The sequence below is a fragment of the Hyperolius riggenbachi genome, chromosome 7 (assembly GCF_040937935.1).
Source record: "Hyperolius riggenbachi isolate aHypRig1 chromosome 7, aHypRig1.pri, whole genome shotgun sequence".
Classification (NCBI taxonomy): Eukaryota; Metazoa; Chordata; class Amphibia; order Anura; family Hyperoliidae; genus Hyperolius; species Hyperolius riggenbachi.
The window spans coordinates 214287329-214305031 of NC_090652.1; the positions used below are offsets into that span (position 1 = coordinate 214287329).

Sequence of the window (17703 nt, forward strand, 5' to 3'; positions counted from 1 at the left end):
CACGATATAAAGCTTTGTTGCTTCATTGTCGACAGACCAAATTTGATCAGCTGGACAGTCACTGTTCTGTCATTCAGCTACCTCAGCCCGGCGACCATATGGGCTTGAAAACCGCCACGGCCTGCACTCTCACCATGGTGCGCACTAGTCCAGCACAGCCGTCACTACACAAACAGCTGTTTTCAGTGCGTTACACAGTGAGTTTGGTGTGTCAGTGTGCAGCAGTACTCTTATTACACTCCCTGATTGATGTATACACATGCAAGATGTTTTAAAGGGGAACTGAAGTAAGAGGTATACGGAGGCTGCCATATTTATTTTCTTTTAAGAAATACCAGTTGCCTGGCAGCCCTGCTGATCCTCTGCCTCTAATACTATTAGCCATAGCCCCTGAACAAGCATGCAGCAGATCAGGTGTTTTAGACTTTAAAGTCAGATCTGAAAAGACTAGCTGCATGCTTGTTTCTGGTGTTATTCAGATACTACTGCAGAGAAATAGACCAGCAGGGCTGCCAGGCAACTGGAATTGATTAAAAGGAAATAAATATGGCAGCCTCCGTATACCTCTTACTTCAGTTCCCCTTTAAAGCACTTTAGGCCTGCAATTTAGCATTCAATGTGATTTCTGCCCTTAAAACACTGCTTTGTGTCAAACCCAGATTTTCCCCCGGGACTTTTGGCGTCTATCCCACTCCGCCATTCCCCCCTCCAGGTGTTAGACCCCTTGAAACATCTTTTCCATCACTTTTGTGGCCAGCATAAGTGTTTCTAGTTTTCAAAGTTCGCCTCCCCATTGAAGTCTATTGCGGTTCACGAAAGTTCGCACAAACCGAACTTTTGCGGAAGTTCGCGAACCCGGTTCATGAACCGAAAATCGGAGGTTCGGGCCATCTCTACTCAAATGTCCTTCAAACAAATATTTGTGGTAGGATGATGGTTACTTACCATATCTTCTGTCAGCCTCTTCTGTCTCTTGCATCAGTTTTGCCTCGTTCTCTTGCTGAAGAGTTAACAGCATGGCAGTATGCTTCTCCTGGAGAACCCTTAGCACAATACATTTAATAAACAGTCTTTGGTACATTTTTAAGGGAATCTTACAAGCTGCAAATGTTCCTCAAAGTCTTTTTGTAGTCATCTTATCATACTAATGAGCTTTGGTTTCAATATTTTTGCATTCAAGTTTAACAAATGTATACAAAAGTAGAACTTGACAAAATAACCATGTTCATTAAAGCAATACATACATCCAACCTTCTTCCTAAGCAGGATAGCGGTAGTAGTGTCTAACCTTAACCCTCCCCAAGTGGGTGCCTATTCGTACCCCCCCCCTCCCCCCCCCCCTCTTCGGCACCTAACCTTCAACCTAGTGAGTAACTAACCTTGAAGGAATACTATCGATTGAAACGACTTTTTTTTAATACTCTAACACATTACCACTAGTGCTAGGGGCACTTTATTTATTCACCCAGGTCTCTCTCTCTCACTATCCCTGCTTAAAAATTAATTTCTCACACAGCTCATAGTAGTTTGGGTCACCCTGAGCTGCTTGGTTACTCTGTCACACAGCTCACAAATATATGTCACTGTGTCACTCACAGCATGCAGCAGACATGAGGAGAAATAGGCTGATCTGAGGTGGTAACAGGTAACTAAATGAGCTGGAATATTGCACTCAGACTGGCTGCCTGCTTGAGGTGATTCACTCCAGGCTGCATCCACTTTACAAGCTGCTGAGAGGGGCAGACCACTGTCTACAATTAGCATTATTAGTATCTTTATCAGTCAAGAGAAGCAAAGATAATAAACACACATTGCTAGAATCTTTAACCCCTTACCACCATATCAATAAGATTCTTTCAACAAGGTGATAATTAAACTATAAACTGAGGAGTTGATAGCAACTCCCCTGTGCAGACACATGGTCTAGCCCTCTGGGAGCTCAGTATTAGATACATTTTGTATCCAACACTGACACCAAAACTGACTGAGGATTTTACAGCTGAGAGGAACAGCTGTGTGAGGAATCAAATTGCTCCTAGTACTTGCCCTAATGTGTGCTACAACATACAGCATTTAAAAATAAATGCATACATCGATAGTATTCCATTAACCCCCTCTTTCATGGGCACCTAACCTTAAAGCCAGGATGCCACTATAATAGTGGGCAACCTTTTAAAGAGACACTGAAGCGAAAAAAATATATATGATATAATGAATTGGTTGTGTACTATGAATAATTACTAGAAGTTTAGCAGCAAAGAAAATATTCTCATATTTTTATTTTCAGGTATATAGTGTTTTTTCCAACATTGCATCATTCTATAATATGTGCAGATTACACACCACTCAGCATTCAAAATGATTCTTTCAGAGCAGTCTGTGACCTCTCTAATGACCTCTCCTCTGGCAGAGAAAAAGTAAATAGTTGAATAACACTTGAGATAATAAAAGTCAGATAACAGCCCTCTCCACGACTTTGAAAGTCACAGAGCTTAAATGCTTTTTTGCATAGAGATAACAACTGGAGTTTCTTAACTCTTCCTGTACTGGAAACAATTAGACTGATGTATCTGATCTTAATGTTTTATTTCTTAGCTGTACTACACATACAAATCATAATATCACAATTTTTTTTTCGCTTCAGTGTCTCTTTAAACAGGATGCATCCCATGTCCAATTCAACTGCTCCAGCTTGAGTTACCACTGGTAAGAAAGGACTGCAGGAACTCAAGAGACACAGAGAAGTAACATCAATGTATGAACAGAACATCTACAATGCAGTACTCTGACTCTGCAGTCAGTGAGACCTGGCTAGGATTGTAATGTTTTTGGAATATATCATTAAAATTAAACTAAGTATAAAAGGTAATTGTGCCCTATGGAGAGTGTGAACTAGACAACGAGATAAAATCTGACAGGTAGACATGGGCGTCCGCACATACGGCAAAACCGGGCATCTGCCCGAACCTGGCCGCCCGCTGCCCCCCCCCCCCCTGGCCGCATGCCCGTGCAGCCAGCAGGAGGGGAGCAGCGCAGAGAAGAGAGAAAGCTATGGGCACAGTGGGGAAGGGTGGACGTCTCCCCCCCCCCCCTTCCCTCACCTTAGGGGGCTCTCTCTCCCTCGCTGTCCCCTCCGGAATGAAGTGTGCAGCGGCTGGGCTGCGGGCGGAACTTACCTCGTCTTGCTCCTGCGCCGGAAGTTCTGGTGCCGCACTCTGGTCTGGATCAGACCAGAGTAGCGGCTAATCTATCCGGCGCGTGCGACGAGAGGTGGTAAGTTCTGCCCGCTGCCCAGCCGCTGCACACTTCATTCCGGACTCCGGAGGGGAGAGCGAGAGAGGGAGGGAGAGCCCCCTAAGGTGAGTGCCCAGAGCTCTCCCTCTTCTCTGCGCTGCTCCCCTCCTGCTGGGGCACACATGGCCACTTTTTCTGGGGACATATACCCCTGGCTACATATACTGGGACATATCCCCCTGGCTACATATACTGGGACATATACCCCCTGCCTACATATTCTGGGCACATATACCCCCTGCCTACATATACTGGGACATATACCCCTGCCTACATATACTGGGACATATCCCCCTGGCTACATATACTAGGACATATCCCCCTGGCTACATATACTGGGACATATACCCCCTGCCTACATATACTGGGACATATCCCCCTGGCTACATATACTGGGACATATCCCCCTGGCTACATATACTGGGACATATACCCCCTGCCTACATATACTAGGCACATATACCCCCTGCCTACATATACTGGGACATATACCCCTGCCTACATATACTGGGACATATACCCCTGCCTACATATACTGGGACATAACCCCTGGCTACATATACTGGGACATATACCCCTGCCTACATATACTGGGACATATACCCCTGCCTACATATACTGGGACATATACCCCTGCCTACATATACTGGGACATATACCCCTGCCTACATATACTGGGGACATATACCGGGCACATATACCCCTGCCTACATATACTGGGCACATATACCCCTGACTACATATACTGGGCACATATACCCCTGGCTACCTGTTCTGGGGACATCTCTACCCCTGGCTACCAGTTCTGGGGACATCTATACCGCTGGCCACCTATTCTGGGGACACCTATAGACCTGGGGCTACCTATTTTTGGGGAACCACTGCTGTCAGATTGAGTGTATTTTGGGGAACTGCTGCCAGGTGAGAGGTGTCTACATATTAAGGGGGCATTCTGCCTATTTATGTGAAAAGCTGTCTATTTATTTGCCTCATGACTGCTGAATTTGTCTTGTTGCGGGCCTCATGGTTACTGACTTTGTCTTGTTGGGGGCCTCATGATTTGTTGCGGGCCTCAAGAGTGCTGAATTTGTCTTGTTGGGGGCCTCATGATTGCTGAATTTGTCTTGTTGGGGGCCTCATGATTGCTGAATTTGTCTTGTTGGGGGCCTCTTGATTGCTGAGTTGGTCATGTTGGGGGCCTCATGATTGCTGAATTTGTCTTGATGGGGGGGGGGGCCTCATGATTGCTGAATTTGTCTTGTTGGGGGTCACATGATTGCTAACTGCGAGACTATGGAAAAAGCTGAATCATCATCATATGAGACAATAGCATTAAACCTACTTTTTCCGCTTTTTAAAACAGAAAATGAAACTGGGAGGTTCTAAAAAAAATGAATAATTTTTTCAGGAGTACGATGGATGAAATTGTTTATCTTCACAGTTTATTTTCAACTTAATTTTCCATTATGTTCATGTATGAGTTAAAACGTTTGTCTTTAGTTTAAATTGCTGTTGGCACTTTGTGATAGTAAAGTGACTTTGCAGTTTGGACACTCGACCTCCAAAAGGTTCGCCACCACTGTCCTAATCTAATGTCCCACCATTGCTTAGTTCATGTAAACTTGTCTCCACCCACGACCACACCCACATTCTGGTTCATGACCACACCCACATGACTTAGCTCCATTTTTTGGCCACACAACACCAACCCAGACTTGCGGCGCGGCGCGCGCTTTTGCTCCCCGCTTTTTGCCCCCCCTGGAAAATTTTCTGCGGACGCCCATGCAGGTAGAGTATTGATTTCTGGGTCAGAATGATGGGGGACATCCTACAAAAAAGCCCCAAAGGGTTGGTGCAAAATTGAATTCAGCACTAGCCATCAGTTAATTCCTAACAGAGCCTATACCTCATATCCTCTTCCTGTTGTGCTTCCAATTCAGAAACTCTCTCCTCCAGCTCATGGGTCATCTAAAAGTAAGCAAAAGCATTTTTAACATCAGATGAGTACAAAGGCATTCTGCAGGAAAAAAACAGAGCTTGTTCTCTGAACAACAGGAGAACAGCCCAGAGAAATGGATGGAGTAATCCGTAACGTAGATGTTGTTTCTCTATCAGGCAACTGACACTGCACAGGGACCGGTTCGTGCCAATTATTTTATAATTGTATATTTATATAGCATTGGCATCTTCTTTACAGAGGTCGTGTCACTAACCCTCCCTCAGAAGAGCTAGTCTCTACCATGGTCAGTCTAATGTCCCTAACATAGCCTAAAGCCAGGCTAGGAGGAACAAATCATCTTACTACGTTTTAGGATACAGAAATAAACCGGAGTGCTTGGGTGAAACCCAAGCAAAGATGGGGAGAAAATACAAAATTCATACCCTGACTCAGTCTGTAAATGGGAACCCCAGTGCCATCAGGTAAGAATGCTATCCACTGCGCCATCATGCCATTCTATATCGATGGCAGGGGCGTAACAATAGACCCTGCAAGGGATGCAGCTGCAGAGTGGCCCAGAGGCCCCATGGGGCAAAAGTTTCTTTTCCCTGTCCTGAGACATTGACAACTAAGGGCACGGAGAGAAAAATCTTTCTGTTTTCTGCACAATTGTTCTAATGACTGCAGCTGCTCAGCCACTGATAAGGAATCATACAAAGTTTTGCAGACAAAGATTTGTAGACAGTCCCTTTTCAGTGTTCAGCAGGGTCTTGTGTACAGCGTCCTGTCCCCAGCTTCTCTACTCCTCCCCAAGTGTTCTGTACTGAAGTGATGCTGCAGAAGTCTGCAGAGCTAGTTCTGCCCCATCCAACGTTTTGCAGGGGGGCCCAGTGACTCTTAGTTACACCCCTGATCAATGCTTTTTATTACAAGGAATATATTTTAAAACAGGGCATTCTTTTGTTCCATAAGAATATGGGGGGCACCAAGCCTTGGAATGTTTTTCAGATGCGACTTCATAATTATGTTAGTTTTCTTCTCCGATAACTAGAATGGCATGTGCAATGACAGTGCAACCTCACCGACAACCTTGAGCTGCTTGTTTCAGGTTAAAGGCCACAATGAATAAAAGGGGCTGCACATGGGAATACCAGCCTGAAAGGGTTAACGGTGTGCTCCAATCTGGTGTAACCGCTGCTGGCTGTTAGTTTATTGTGCAGGTGTGTGGAGCTCCCTCTCCCGGTATCTGGGGAGAGATCAAGCAGTCGAAAGGCTACTGGCTGGGGGGCAGTTTAAGAGCAGCCAATCGAGGCTGTCGGGCATCTATATAAGGTCCCAGCAAATGTAACTTCCATCCACCCCTTGTCGCTGGTCAAAACTTTATTGGGGCTGTGTTACCTATCCAGGTAGGCGAAAGTAATGGGTAATGTCACCCTGATGGGTGGGCATGTGTTATAGCTACCTTGGTGTCAATGAGTTCATGGTTATCAAGTTTTCAAGTGATGATTATGTTTACTGGTATTCAAACCGATTTTCTTAATGGTGAAATAATTAAGAAAATAAATTCAAACCCCAATAAAGATGGCCGCAGCCTTTAGCCACATCTTGGTGTCTGTTGTTTAAATTTATAGTGTTAAAGCAACCTGAACTCTTGCACAGGACAAAAAGAAAAAGACACAGGGACACCAGGAGCCCTTGTGGTGTATTATCTCTGGATAGAGAGTCTAAGAAATGGGTTTAAAACTACTCACAAAAATAGGTTGCTTAATGAGGCAACCACTCCATCACGCATGTGGGAAAATCCCGTCCCCACTCGGTCTTTTCATCAGGATGGTCGCTGCTCCTTAGAAAAATATTCCTCACTCCCCAACGGGCTGTGAAGACCCCACGTAGTGGGGTAGTAGACTAGATTGTGAGACGGTAGGAGGCGCCCTTGGTATTTCAGGTTCTTATGCTGTTTGCTAAATATATATATATATATATATATATATATATATATATATATATATATATATATATATATATAAAAATGATGTAGTTCGCCTACCTTAGTAAAGGAGACTTCCACTTTACATAAAAAATGTTTACTTTATTGGTGACAAGCACTGTGGACTGGACTTGAGCCGTGAAACGCGTTGTCCAGTCCACAGTGCTTGTCACCAATAAAGTAAACATTTTTTATGTAAAGTTGAAGTCTCCTTTACTAAGGTAGGCAAACTACATCATTTTTTATATATATATATATTTAGCAAACAGCATAAGAACCTGAAATACCAAGGGCGCCTCCTACCGTCTCACAATCTTGCACAGGACAGAAGGAAAACCTAGAGAAATGCACCCTGTATGTATTTAGAGAGTTTAGCCTGTCTATTTCCCCCTTCATCTGTGACGAATCATCACCATAATTTGATCCCTCAGCTGTGTCAGATCAGAAATCTCCTCTGCCATGGCAGAGCAGCTAATTTGTAAACACAGGATGGTAACATTATGGCTGCTTCCATGGAAGCAAGAAGTAGACACACAGCAGATTTATTGTATCAGCTGTAACAAAGAAATAGTTTATTTTACAGGTTATTATGCTGTTGCGTATCTTTTACAGCAGAGAGGACGTTTTGAGTTCAGGTCCGCTTTAAGTATTATGTGTTGCTGAGAACTGCATTCCTATGTTCTTCAACAAGGCTAATGGAATAATACTGTGTAGCTGGAGTTTGTGTACCTTTAGTAACCATGGAAACGTATAAAATGCAATGAAAGATATATTTAATATCATTAATGATTTAAAAGACAAACTTCAAGTGCTACAAATGAGAGGTCTGCATTAGTTCATGAATCTGCACTAGATCAATTGCTATTGACACGAATTCTGTCATCATTTGCTTAGTTAGGAGGGATGCTGAAAAAAGACATCCCTCCATCAAGTTCAGCTCTTTAAATATTTACGGTCATTTTCAAACCGACATCCCCGTAAACTATTTGTATAGAGTAAAAACTAAAAACAAAGGTAGTGGGGGCTGGAACTGCAGTCCAAAATGGAACTGTGTAATTTCCATGGATTTCAAAACAAAAAGCCTCATCAACTGCGAGATATAAATAAAGCATATGAGAGAACCTTTGTGTGCCAGGGACGCAATGTCGGACTGGGAGCTGGTAATGCTCAGAAAATCCATTTGCTGGCCAAGCAGCAGAAATCGTGTGTTGCTGCTCACAGTGAAGACTTGCTGTAGGTTTCCATTGGGAGTGATAACACAGGGTTACTGCTGCTTGGCCAGCAGGTGGATTTCCTCAGTTTTTCTAGCTCCCAGTCCGACACTGCAGGGATGACTAAAGAGTAAGAGGAAGTACACAACACGGATACACCACTATTCCCATCAGATATCTAGATTGACTCCCTATTGTTTAGTCAGGCCATGTCAGCCTGCGCATTAACTATGGCAGATGTCTAGATGCCTGACTAAAGCCTGGTACACACTTTCAATTTTGGTTGGCCAATCACTGATGAATTGGACCACCTCTATGTAGTATGAGAGTATCTACACAATCTGCTCATAGTATCCAATATCTTTTGACCCTCATACTACAGGTGGTAAAATTGGTCATTGATTGGTCAATCATATTTGAAAGTGTGTACCAGGCTTTACTACTGTTAAGGTGAGATTTATCTCACCTATGAGCTGAGGTGATGTGAGCCAGCACGACTAAATATCTGATACTAAAACAAAATCAAAATGGAACTTACAAGATACTGAATATCAGTGAGCTCATCGCACACACAGGTGTCGGGTAACCGTCTCACTGAAAACCAAAAGAAAACTGAGATCCAGCGTGGGGAATGGGCGGTCCCGGGCATGAACGACGCGATGGCGCATTAGGTGCTGAGACGTACCAGGGACTGCCCATTCCCAGGTGTGTGTGTGTGTGTCTGATACAGCTGCCTATGCATCTCGCCTCAGTTACCACATAGTAGCTGCTCTCCCCTGTGCTGAATATTCACCTTCAAGGAAGGAAAGAACCAGTATGCTGGGGTGACAGCAGAGCTTACTTACCTCAGTAGGAGGATGTGTCTGGATAGTCCAGCGACTTCCCAGACCCTTAATCGGGTATGTTGGAAGCATATTCCTCATTATTATTTAGGAGTACTCAAGGGGTGCTCTTTTTCTTTTGGTTTAGTTTGTATGATTATGACCCTGCCTCTGCATTATCCATACATGGGTGTAATTTGAATTATACGCGTAATACGCATGTTAAATGTGTCTTTTTCTCTATAGCTAGGTTTTATGAATTTTGCAGGATTCGTAGGCTTTAATTTACAAAGCATCACCGCATGCGGTAAAAACATGACTTTACTAAACATTGTGAAAGGAAAACCAAGATGGACCTTATGAAAATAAATTAGGCAATATATAGCATCTGGAACATTTGTATAAAAATTACTGCACTGTCAGTTGTCCTCCGATATCCTAGGAAGTGTCAGCGACCTCTGACCCAGAGGTAGTTTAGCTAAAAACCCAGCACTCAAACGACACTCCCCTGCTTGATGTGCGCGCACCTGCAGAGATCTCAGGGGGGCAGAGAGCACAGTCTGAGCGCTGCATCTGTGATGCTGCATATGTGCAACTAACCTACCTCTGGGTCAGACACTTCCTGATCGTGACCAATAATGGGATGTTTTAAAGCAGCAGGATATCGGAGGACAATTGAAAGTGTAAATAGCCATTCCTATACGTGGGCTTAAAGAATGTAGTTGTTACAAAGTTTTGTCCTCTTTTTTTCTATGTTTAGGTTTAGGAAATGTATCTTTTGAACACTTGATTCCATCGATAAACGCGCCAGAAGCCATATATTGCCTTATTTCCTCACATAAGATTCACCTCTGTATACCTTTGCTTGTCAATTCACAAAGGCTGTTACCACATGGAAAACTAAAGTTACTTACTAGTGAGGGAAAGGTCTCAAAAATGTCAATTCACAAAGAAAACAGCATGTGGTAAAACAAGTGAGATTTTTGGTAATTCACCTTCAGCCTAGATCTGTCGGTAACTAAGAAACAGCCGTAAGTATGATTACAGAAGTGTCAGTAAGATTACAGAAGAGAGGAAACCAAGAGCAGAGAAAAGGTGAAATCTTTGTGCCAAGATTTTGGTAGACATTGTGTCAGATAATTAGCTTTTTCTGCTGACTTGCTGAGCTGACATACAATGCTTCAGGCTGTAAATGCTGTGCATTCTCCCTGTTCTGTGCATAGCTCTGACATCACAAGCAATAGGTCAACTCATATATGCAGGTAAAAAGCAGACAGCAGAAATCAGCTATGCTAAAGGCAACAATGGACACATTTTGTGGTAAGTACATCTGTTACTTTAAGGAGCATATAAAGTTACCAATATCTGAAGTAAAGTTTTGCTTTACTATCAACTTCTGGTGGGAGACAAAAAGTGATGAAAAGTAATACAAACTTGATAGCGATTCCAGCTCTAACATGTTATTCACTCCTGTCCCTGTTTGAGACATATGAACACTCCCTGCCAGGATAGGAAGTGAGAAACATTCTCACAGGTGTATAGACAGCAATAAAACCTCAAGAGAGGTTCTAATGGCTTTTCCCAATAGCCAAAACTACATTTATTTCCTGGCATCAAGCTTTAAGCAGAGCAGGATCATCCACCAGGCAACTAAGGTAGGTGCTTGGGGTCTAGTGGGTGTGAAGTGGCTCACCATTCACCTTCTCTGACCTTTCTATACTTCAGCTTACCAAAAAGACCACAAGAGATCCCCAAATCTACTACCTTGCCTAGGGCACCATTAGATCTTAATCAACCTCTGGTTTTTAGCCTTGAGAAACAGAGAGGCATAATAGAGACCAGCAGCTGCGGCTCACCATCAGGTTCTGATAAAGTATGGAAAATTCAGCCATTTACATGTCATTGTTTTTCACTGTCCTTCCATGTCTGCTTTACTGGATGTGTGCCAAGAACAAAAAAAAACAACACAAAGACCTTGAAGAAAAGAATGTGATGAGGCAACTGCATTGTATACTTGAGCTTTATGGTCCATTAAATCTATGGGTCATGACAGAAAAACATTACGAAACACCTTATATCAGGAGACGCAGCATGTATAAAAGGTGTAGCACTCTATAGCAACAGTTACCTAATCCTGAAAAGTCCTCAAACAACATCCTGTCTGATTCAGAACTTCCTGAATAATATCTATGCAATACAGTATTTTTACCTCTCTGGATAAGAAATAATCCATATCGCAAAAAGTAGAGGTGAGGTGCAACAAAACACCTCCTCAGCAGAACAACAGTCCAGTCCACAATGAGACAAAGCGGACGGCACAATCCAAGTTTTATTTTTTTACAAACATGGCATTAAAGGCACTCATGGGATGAGGGAGGTTGTCAGTGCAGAAAGGTCGAATGACAGGCCTTCATGAAAGGCTAAACAGCTGTCTACTCTGCACTGGCGACCTCCCTCATCCCATGTGAATGATTTTAATGCCATTTTTGTCCCAATAAAACTTGGATTAGCAACTTGAATCCGTCTCCACTTTGTCTCATGCGGATAAGAAATAACCCATATCTCTGTACATTCAGGGCGTGTTTACACAGAAAGCAGTGCCAAGCCATGCATATAGTTCAGCACCATTAATGGCCTTGGTGGAGTATAGTTTAGCACAACCCTATTTATAACCTATTTAGAACAAGTAAACAAGGATGGGGAGGGTGGGGGAAAACCACTAGACCACCAGGGAAGCTATATTGGGAAAGGAGGGGGGAAACCATTAGACAACAGTGAAGATATATAGGGAGGTTGGGGGGGGGGGACCACTAGACACCTGGGACGCTATACTGGGGGGAAGCCCAAGACCACATGTCAAACTCCGGCCTGCGGGTCAAAATTGTCGAATCCCCGCTTTGCATTATGCTTGGGCCACTCTAGACCACCAGAGAAGCAATATAGGAGTATAAGACCTAGCACACAAGGGAAGTCATATGGGGGTGGTATGGGAAAGCACTAGACACCAGGGAACTGTACAGGGAAGGGAGGGAGTTTGACACCCCTGCCCTAGATCAACTGGGAATCCATAAGGGGGAGGGAGTGGGGAACCATTAGACACCAGGGAATTATATAGGTGTGTCTTGCATGTAATATTGGGGAGTGGCTAAAGGTGTGGCATGGGAGGGTATTCATGGCCTTTTTCCCTGGCTCCAAAAGTTGGAAGGTGTGCAAGCATAGGGCTGCTCATCTCCACCACTTAATAATGCATCTGTATACATTTTCTGTACCGCGTTGCCATAGCAACCATGCCATAGGTGGTGTGAGGGCAGCAGCAGGGGAGACGTGGTGCCAAGTGGAGTATGGAACAGTGCAGCCCCATTCAAGATGATTGTGGCTGCTTGTCTCTACCACTGATCTGTATGCATTTTCTATATGGCGGCGTATTGAGCTTCAGATAGTGTGAACAACACTGTGTCTGTGAATGTAGAGCTGGAGCAGTGGTGGGAAAGAGGCAGTATAGAGTTCAGTATGAAGCAGTGTAACCCCAATATAAGTGAATATGGCTACCAGTATCCAACACTCAAAAATACATCTGTATGCATTTTCATTACAGTGCCGCCTTATGCTGTGAACGCAGATGCTGAACCCAGCAGTGGTGGTGTATACTGGTGTGCATTGCACTGCCTTTGCTGTTACCAAGTCCTCAGTTATTTGGCAAAGCCACCAGTCTGGATATTTCTTTCAGGTATATAATACAAGATAAAAAGTTCACATTATTTTATACAGTGCTCCAAGGGCATAACTAGAGAGGCGCAGCCCCTGGGGGGCCCAGAGCTGTGGGGGCCCCCAATTACTAACTTTCTCTTCCTCTGATACAGGGGACTATAATTTAGATCAGGTGTTTTTGTGGCTACACTTGTTATGAGTGTGAAAATCATGATGGCCACACTTGTTTCATGACCCTTGTGAGATGGGCTCCAGGACCATGAATGGCACCAAGGGAAGGGAAGTGAACATTAGGGGGCCCCATCAAAGCTTCGCTGGGGGCCCCATGAATTGTAGTTACGCCAGTTTGTTTGGGGTTTTTTTGTTTTTTTGTTTACATATTTCTATAATAATCCTATGTGTGACCAGCACAAAAGAAAATCGGTGTTCTGTGGTCTAATATTTTGTAACTACAATTATTTTCTTGTCAGAGTTTTTTTCTTTTTCAAGGTTTGGAAAGAAAAGTAACAGTGGAACATTCTTTGGTAAGTAAGTCTGTTGTTTGAAGATGAGGATGATATAACATGCATCTGAGGCATGACCGAAGTAGAGGTTTGTTTTTTAAAACACTCCGCTGGGGGGCAGGAATTATACATAAATGAAAATTTGAGGCGTATTATTAGTCCACAGTCTATTTGCTGCCATCTCTGTCCCTGTTGGAGACATTCATGAATTCCTGTATGGATCAGAAGATAAAGAACTTTTCTGAGGCACAGACAGCAATAAAACCCTAAGACCAGGGCCGGATTTATACTTTCCAGCGCCCAAGGCCTGCTGTTAGGTTTATATAAGACTCAGTTCTGTCAGACTGTCTGCTCTGTACTGTAAACCCCTGGTATTTCTCACGGCAGCTTGTATGTCCATCATACAGAGGACTGGATCATCAGGTGATAGCAGATGCTGACTGTCATAACATACAGCGAAGTGAAAGAGATGCAGAGATTGGGAAACCGAAATTCAGACATCAGTGCAAAACAGGGCACTGCGCTGCAGACCAGAAGAGATGATTTACTTTGACATACAACCTCTTCTCTCTCCAAGTCCTGCAGCCCTTCTGATTTTATCGCTCAAGGCCATGGCCTTTGTGGCCTTTCCAAAAATCTGGCCCTGCTCATGACAGGCTGTAATCCCTTCGTACAGTATGAATAGAATTGGGCCTTGGGCCTTGAGAGCAGAGGGGCATAACTGTGGCTCGCCATTCAGGGGTAATTGAGTCATACATTTCATTGTTATTCACTGCCCTTCCATGTAATACTGACTGCTTTATTTAATGTGTTCAAAGAACAAAGAAAACAAGAAGACCTTGAAGAAAAGAATGTGATGAGGCAACTATGTTGTACACTTGAACTTTATAGTCCATTAAGTTTATGGGTCATCATAGGAAAACAATACAAAGCACCATACACATCAGAAATTCAAGACAAAAAATGTGTAGTACTTTACAGCCACAATAACATACCCATGAAAGCCCTCAGTTGCACTGTATACTGCATAAGCAATACACATAGTTTATAAACTAATAAAATGTGTCACATACTTTACAAAGTTCATGGCTTAAACATATCAACTTGTTCAGTCCCATCCTTGCAGCCAGCCAAATGACCGATCTAATAAAGTGCAATGGTTTCTCTTGCTCCCAGTCCCCTAGCAAATACTCGGTATCTCCCTTCCAGAAAGGCAGTGTGCTGAACAATGCATACAACCCCGCAATGCTGTTGGCTTTGGTGGAATATGAATCAGTGCAGCTTCAGCTTCATTCAGTACAAGTCTCCACTGCTAGACAATGCCATGTTCTGAAATTCAGAGCACAGACAGCAGGGGTGTACCACCTTGACACTTAAAGCAGACCTAAAGTCAGAGGTTTTTCTCTCCTCTAAAAGATAAACAGCATAATAACCGTTAAAGGGAAACTTCAGCCTAAACAAACATACTGTCATTAAGTTACATTAGTTATGTTATTTAAAATAGATAGGTAATATAATCTCTTCCCCACCCTGTTTTAAAAGAACAGGCAAATGTTTGTGATTTTATGGGTGCAGACATCTTTTTCATGGGGGCAGCCATCTTTTTGGTTGAAAGGAGGTGACATGGAGCATGACACACAGTTCCAACTGTCCTGTGTCCTGATCACTATCCCAGCTCTAAGCACGCTAGGCTTCTAATCTCAAATTAAAAAAAAAAAAAAAAAAATTGTGCACCAAAACAGCAGAACGAGAACATCATCATCAGAAATCCCATCATCCTTTGTACAACATCAGGGGAAAAATGCCTGGGCAGTTTTCTTCTGTGCAGCTAAAAATAAGGCTTGGGTAAGAAAAACTCTGAGTTCTGATGCTGTGAGACTTAAAGAAACACCAAGCCTTTTCACTGCTGCTGAGCAGATTTTTAGTCTGGAGGTTCACTTTAACCACTTGCCGACCAGGGGTGATTTGCCTGATCTGTGCTGCATGTGCTCTCCAGCCCGCAGCACAGATCAGTATTATGCCAGGGCGATCAGACTTCACCCCTTTTTTCCCCACTAGGGGGATGTCCTGCCGGGGGGGTCTGATCGCCGCCGGCCATCTGCGTTTTGCGGGGGGGCTCCTCAAAGCCCCCCTCCGCAGCCATTTCCGCCCTCTGCCTCCTTACCTCCCTCCCTCCCTCCCTCTCTCCGTAATGCGCAGGACGGAGTTCCGTCCTGCGCATTGAAGGATAGGCTTCCGCCTATCAGATGCCGGCGATCCCCGGCCAATCAGAGGCCGGGGATCGCCGATCTGCCTTACGGCGCTGCTGCGCAGCAGCGCCGTATGATGTAAACAGCGGGGATTTCTTCCCCGCGTGTTTACATTTTGCCGGCGAGCCGCGATCGGCTACTCTCCGGCTGTTCACGGAGACACCCTCCGTGAACTGACATGGAAACCATGGTGACCCGCAGACGACCAGTTTACGCCAATCGGCGTTAGCTGGTCGTCAAGAGGTTAAAGATGAACATTTCTTTGTTACAGCTTATAGAACTCCAGCATAGTTTACTTCCTGGTTGCATGGAAGTACATAAAGGGTTAACCTCCAGGGTTTACAAAGTAGCACAGAAACTCAGCACAGTTCAGGCAGAGCTGACCACCCTAATTTACAATTGCTGTTCACTTGCAGATAAGGAAGAATTAGACAAGCTGTTCTCTATGAGCACACAAAGGGTGGATTTATCCATGTTTTCCTTTCTGTTACTTGGCATATGATCCAAAATAGGCTATATTGTTATGTACTGAAAGATGTACTGCAAGTGTCTCCTTCATATTACCTCAATAAAGCCTACTTTCTACTTTTCTTAAAAAAAAAAATAATAAAAAAATTATATATATACTGCACCATTTGGGCTCCCGTTTGTCTTTGTTTTTTTCCCTCCAGCAACATTAAAGGACTGTGCAGTTAAAGAGCGATCACTCATAATAATATGTCATATGGACTATTAGGGCACACAGTGTGTCAACAGTGCAATTATTTATGTAGGTCACTCCTAATGGGGAAACCATGGCTGGTTTTATTGTAACCTTACAGGAGTGCTCCTACACATTGTTTTTATTGATTGTTTTTATGGTGTCATATGCAAGACTGGTGGAAGCACACCTGGTTAATGAGGTCATTACTATACAGATGAATGAAGTTATTTTTTATTTTTCTAGTGATGCCTACACTTAAAGCTATCCTGAGGCACCCTCCAATAAAAAAAAGGATCGGCCTTACTCAACAACGAAGGGGAGTGTGGACCTAAAAGAGGATCCCGACCAGCAGCGGTGGGGTCGGGGAGGAAGTGGGAAGCCTCTGGAGGATCCACTGGCTGGTCTGACATTCTAAAAGATGGAAAGGACTGACAATGATTGAATCTAACTTACCATCTTACATCGTCTTACTACAATTATCCCGCCACCACATAACACTGCGGCCCTAATGACTCTTACACCCATAACAACTGCACCTTCAACAACACCTGCACTGGAGAGGCCCCTGTATCAGAGGAGGGGAGAGTAAGAAACTGGGGCCTACAATGACCTTGGGCCCCACTGTGGCTGCAGGAGCTGCTCTCCTAATAGTTATGCTTCCCTGTTGTTGCTTCAAATACACAAAGATTTTAATTCTAGTTAGATATAATATATTTTGCTTATGGGATTGATTGCACACTGGTGACTGGCATATAGCTGTTACCAGGGCCGTGCAGGGGATCTTCAAGGGGGGGTGCTCAAATTTGAAAAAGGGGCCCTAATCGATCAATTGTGCTAAATTGTGTATATAATACCCCCTCTCCAGAAAGCATTAGGCAGTCTTAACCCCTCCCCCCCCCACCTTTATAGAAGTATCAGGCAGACTTTGTGTCTTCTTCCAACCAACTCCTTTGGCGCCACCACCCTCAAATCAGCAGTCATAGGTGCCCACTGTTAGAGTGGGCACAGTGGAGCCCACAGTGGAAGCACGGACTCACCTTTCATTACTGGGACCTCTGTCCCTCTAGATCAGCACCCAAGCTTCTTTTCAGGCAAAGAAGCAGTGGTTGCGAATATGTAGTAGTTGCTAAGCATTAGTAGATGCAAAAGTGCCAAGGTGCAGTGGTTGCCCAGATGCCGTGGGTGGTAAGATGCAAAGGTCCACTTTGTGCTAAGTTGCAGTGGGTGCTGAGATGCCAAAGTACAGTCTGTGTCAAGCTGCTGTGAGTACCAAGGTCCAGTTTGTATT

At 43.9% G+C, this 17703-nt stretch overlaps 2 protein-coding genes across 4 annotated transcripts in view; one reads left to right on the plus strand and one right to left on the minus strand.

Moving 5' to 3' along the window:
• LOC137524819 (caspase-8-like) overlaps positions 1-2719 on the plus strand; it is a 162896-nt gene extending 160177 nt beyond the window's left edge. Inside the window, exon 10 of the mRNA XM_068245161.1 lies at positions 2645-2719. Coding sequence (XP_068101262.1) covers positions 2645-2696 — 52 coding nt within the window. The 3' untranslated portion in view covers positions 2697-2719. The remainder of the gene's footprint in view (positions 1-2644) is intronic.
• The window catches only part of FLACC1 (flagellum associated containing coiled-coil domains 1), an 84480-nt gene that overhangs the window by 23832 nt on the left and 42945 nt on the right, over positions 1-17703 (minus strand). For all 3 annotated transcript variants that reach the window (XM_068245165.1, XM_068245164.1, XM_068245166.1), the window contains 2 exons: positions 5201-5262; positions 946-1043 (listed from right to left, as the gene is read on the minus strand). In XM_068245165.1, the coding sequence (XP_068101266.1) occupies positions 946-1043; positions 5201-5262 (160 nt within the window). The remainder of the gene's footprint in view (positions 1-945; positions 1044-5200; positions 5263-17703) is intronic.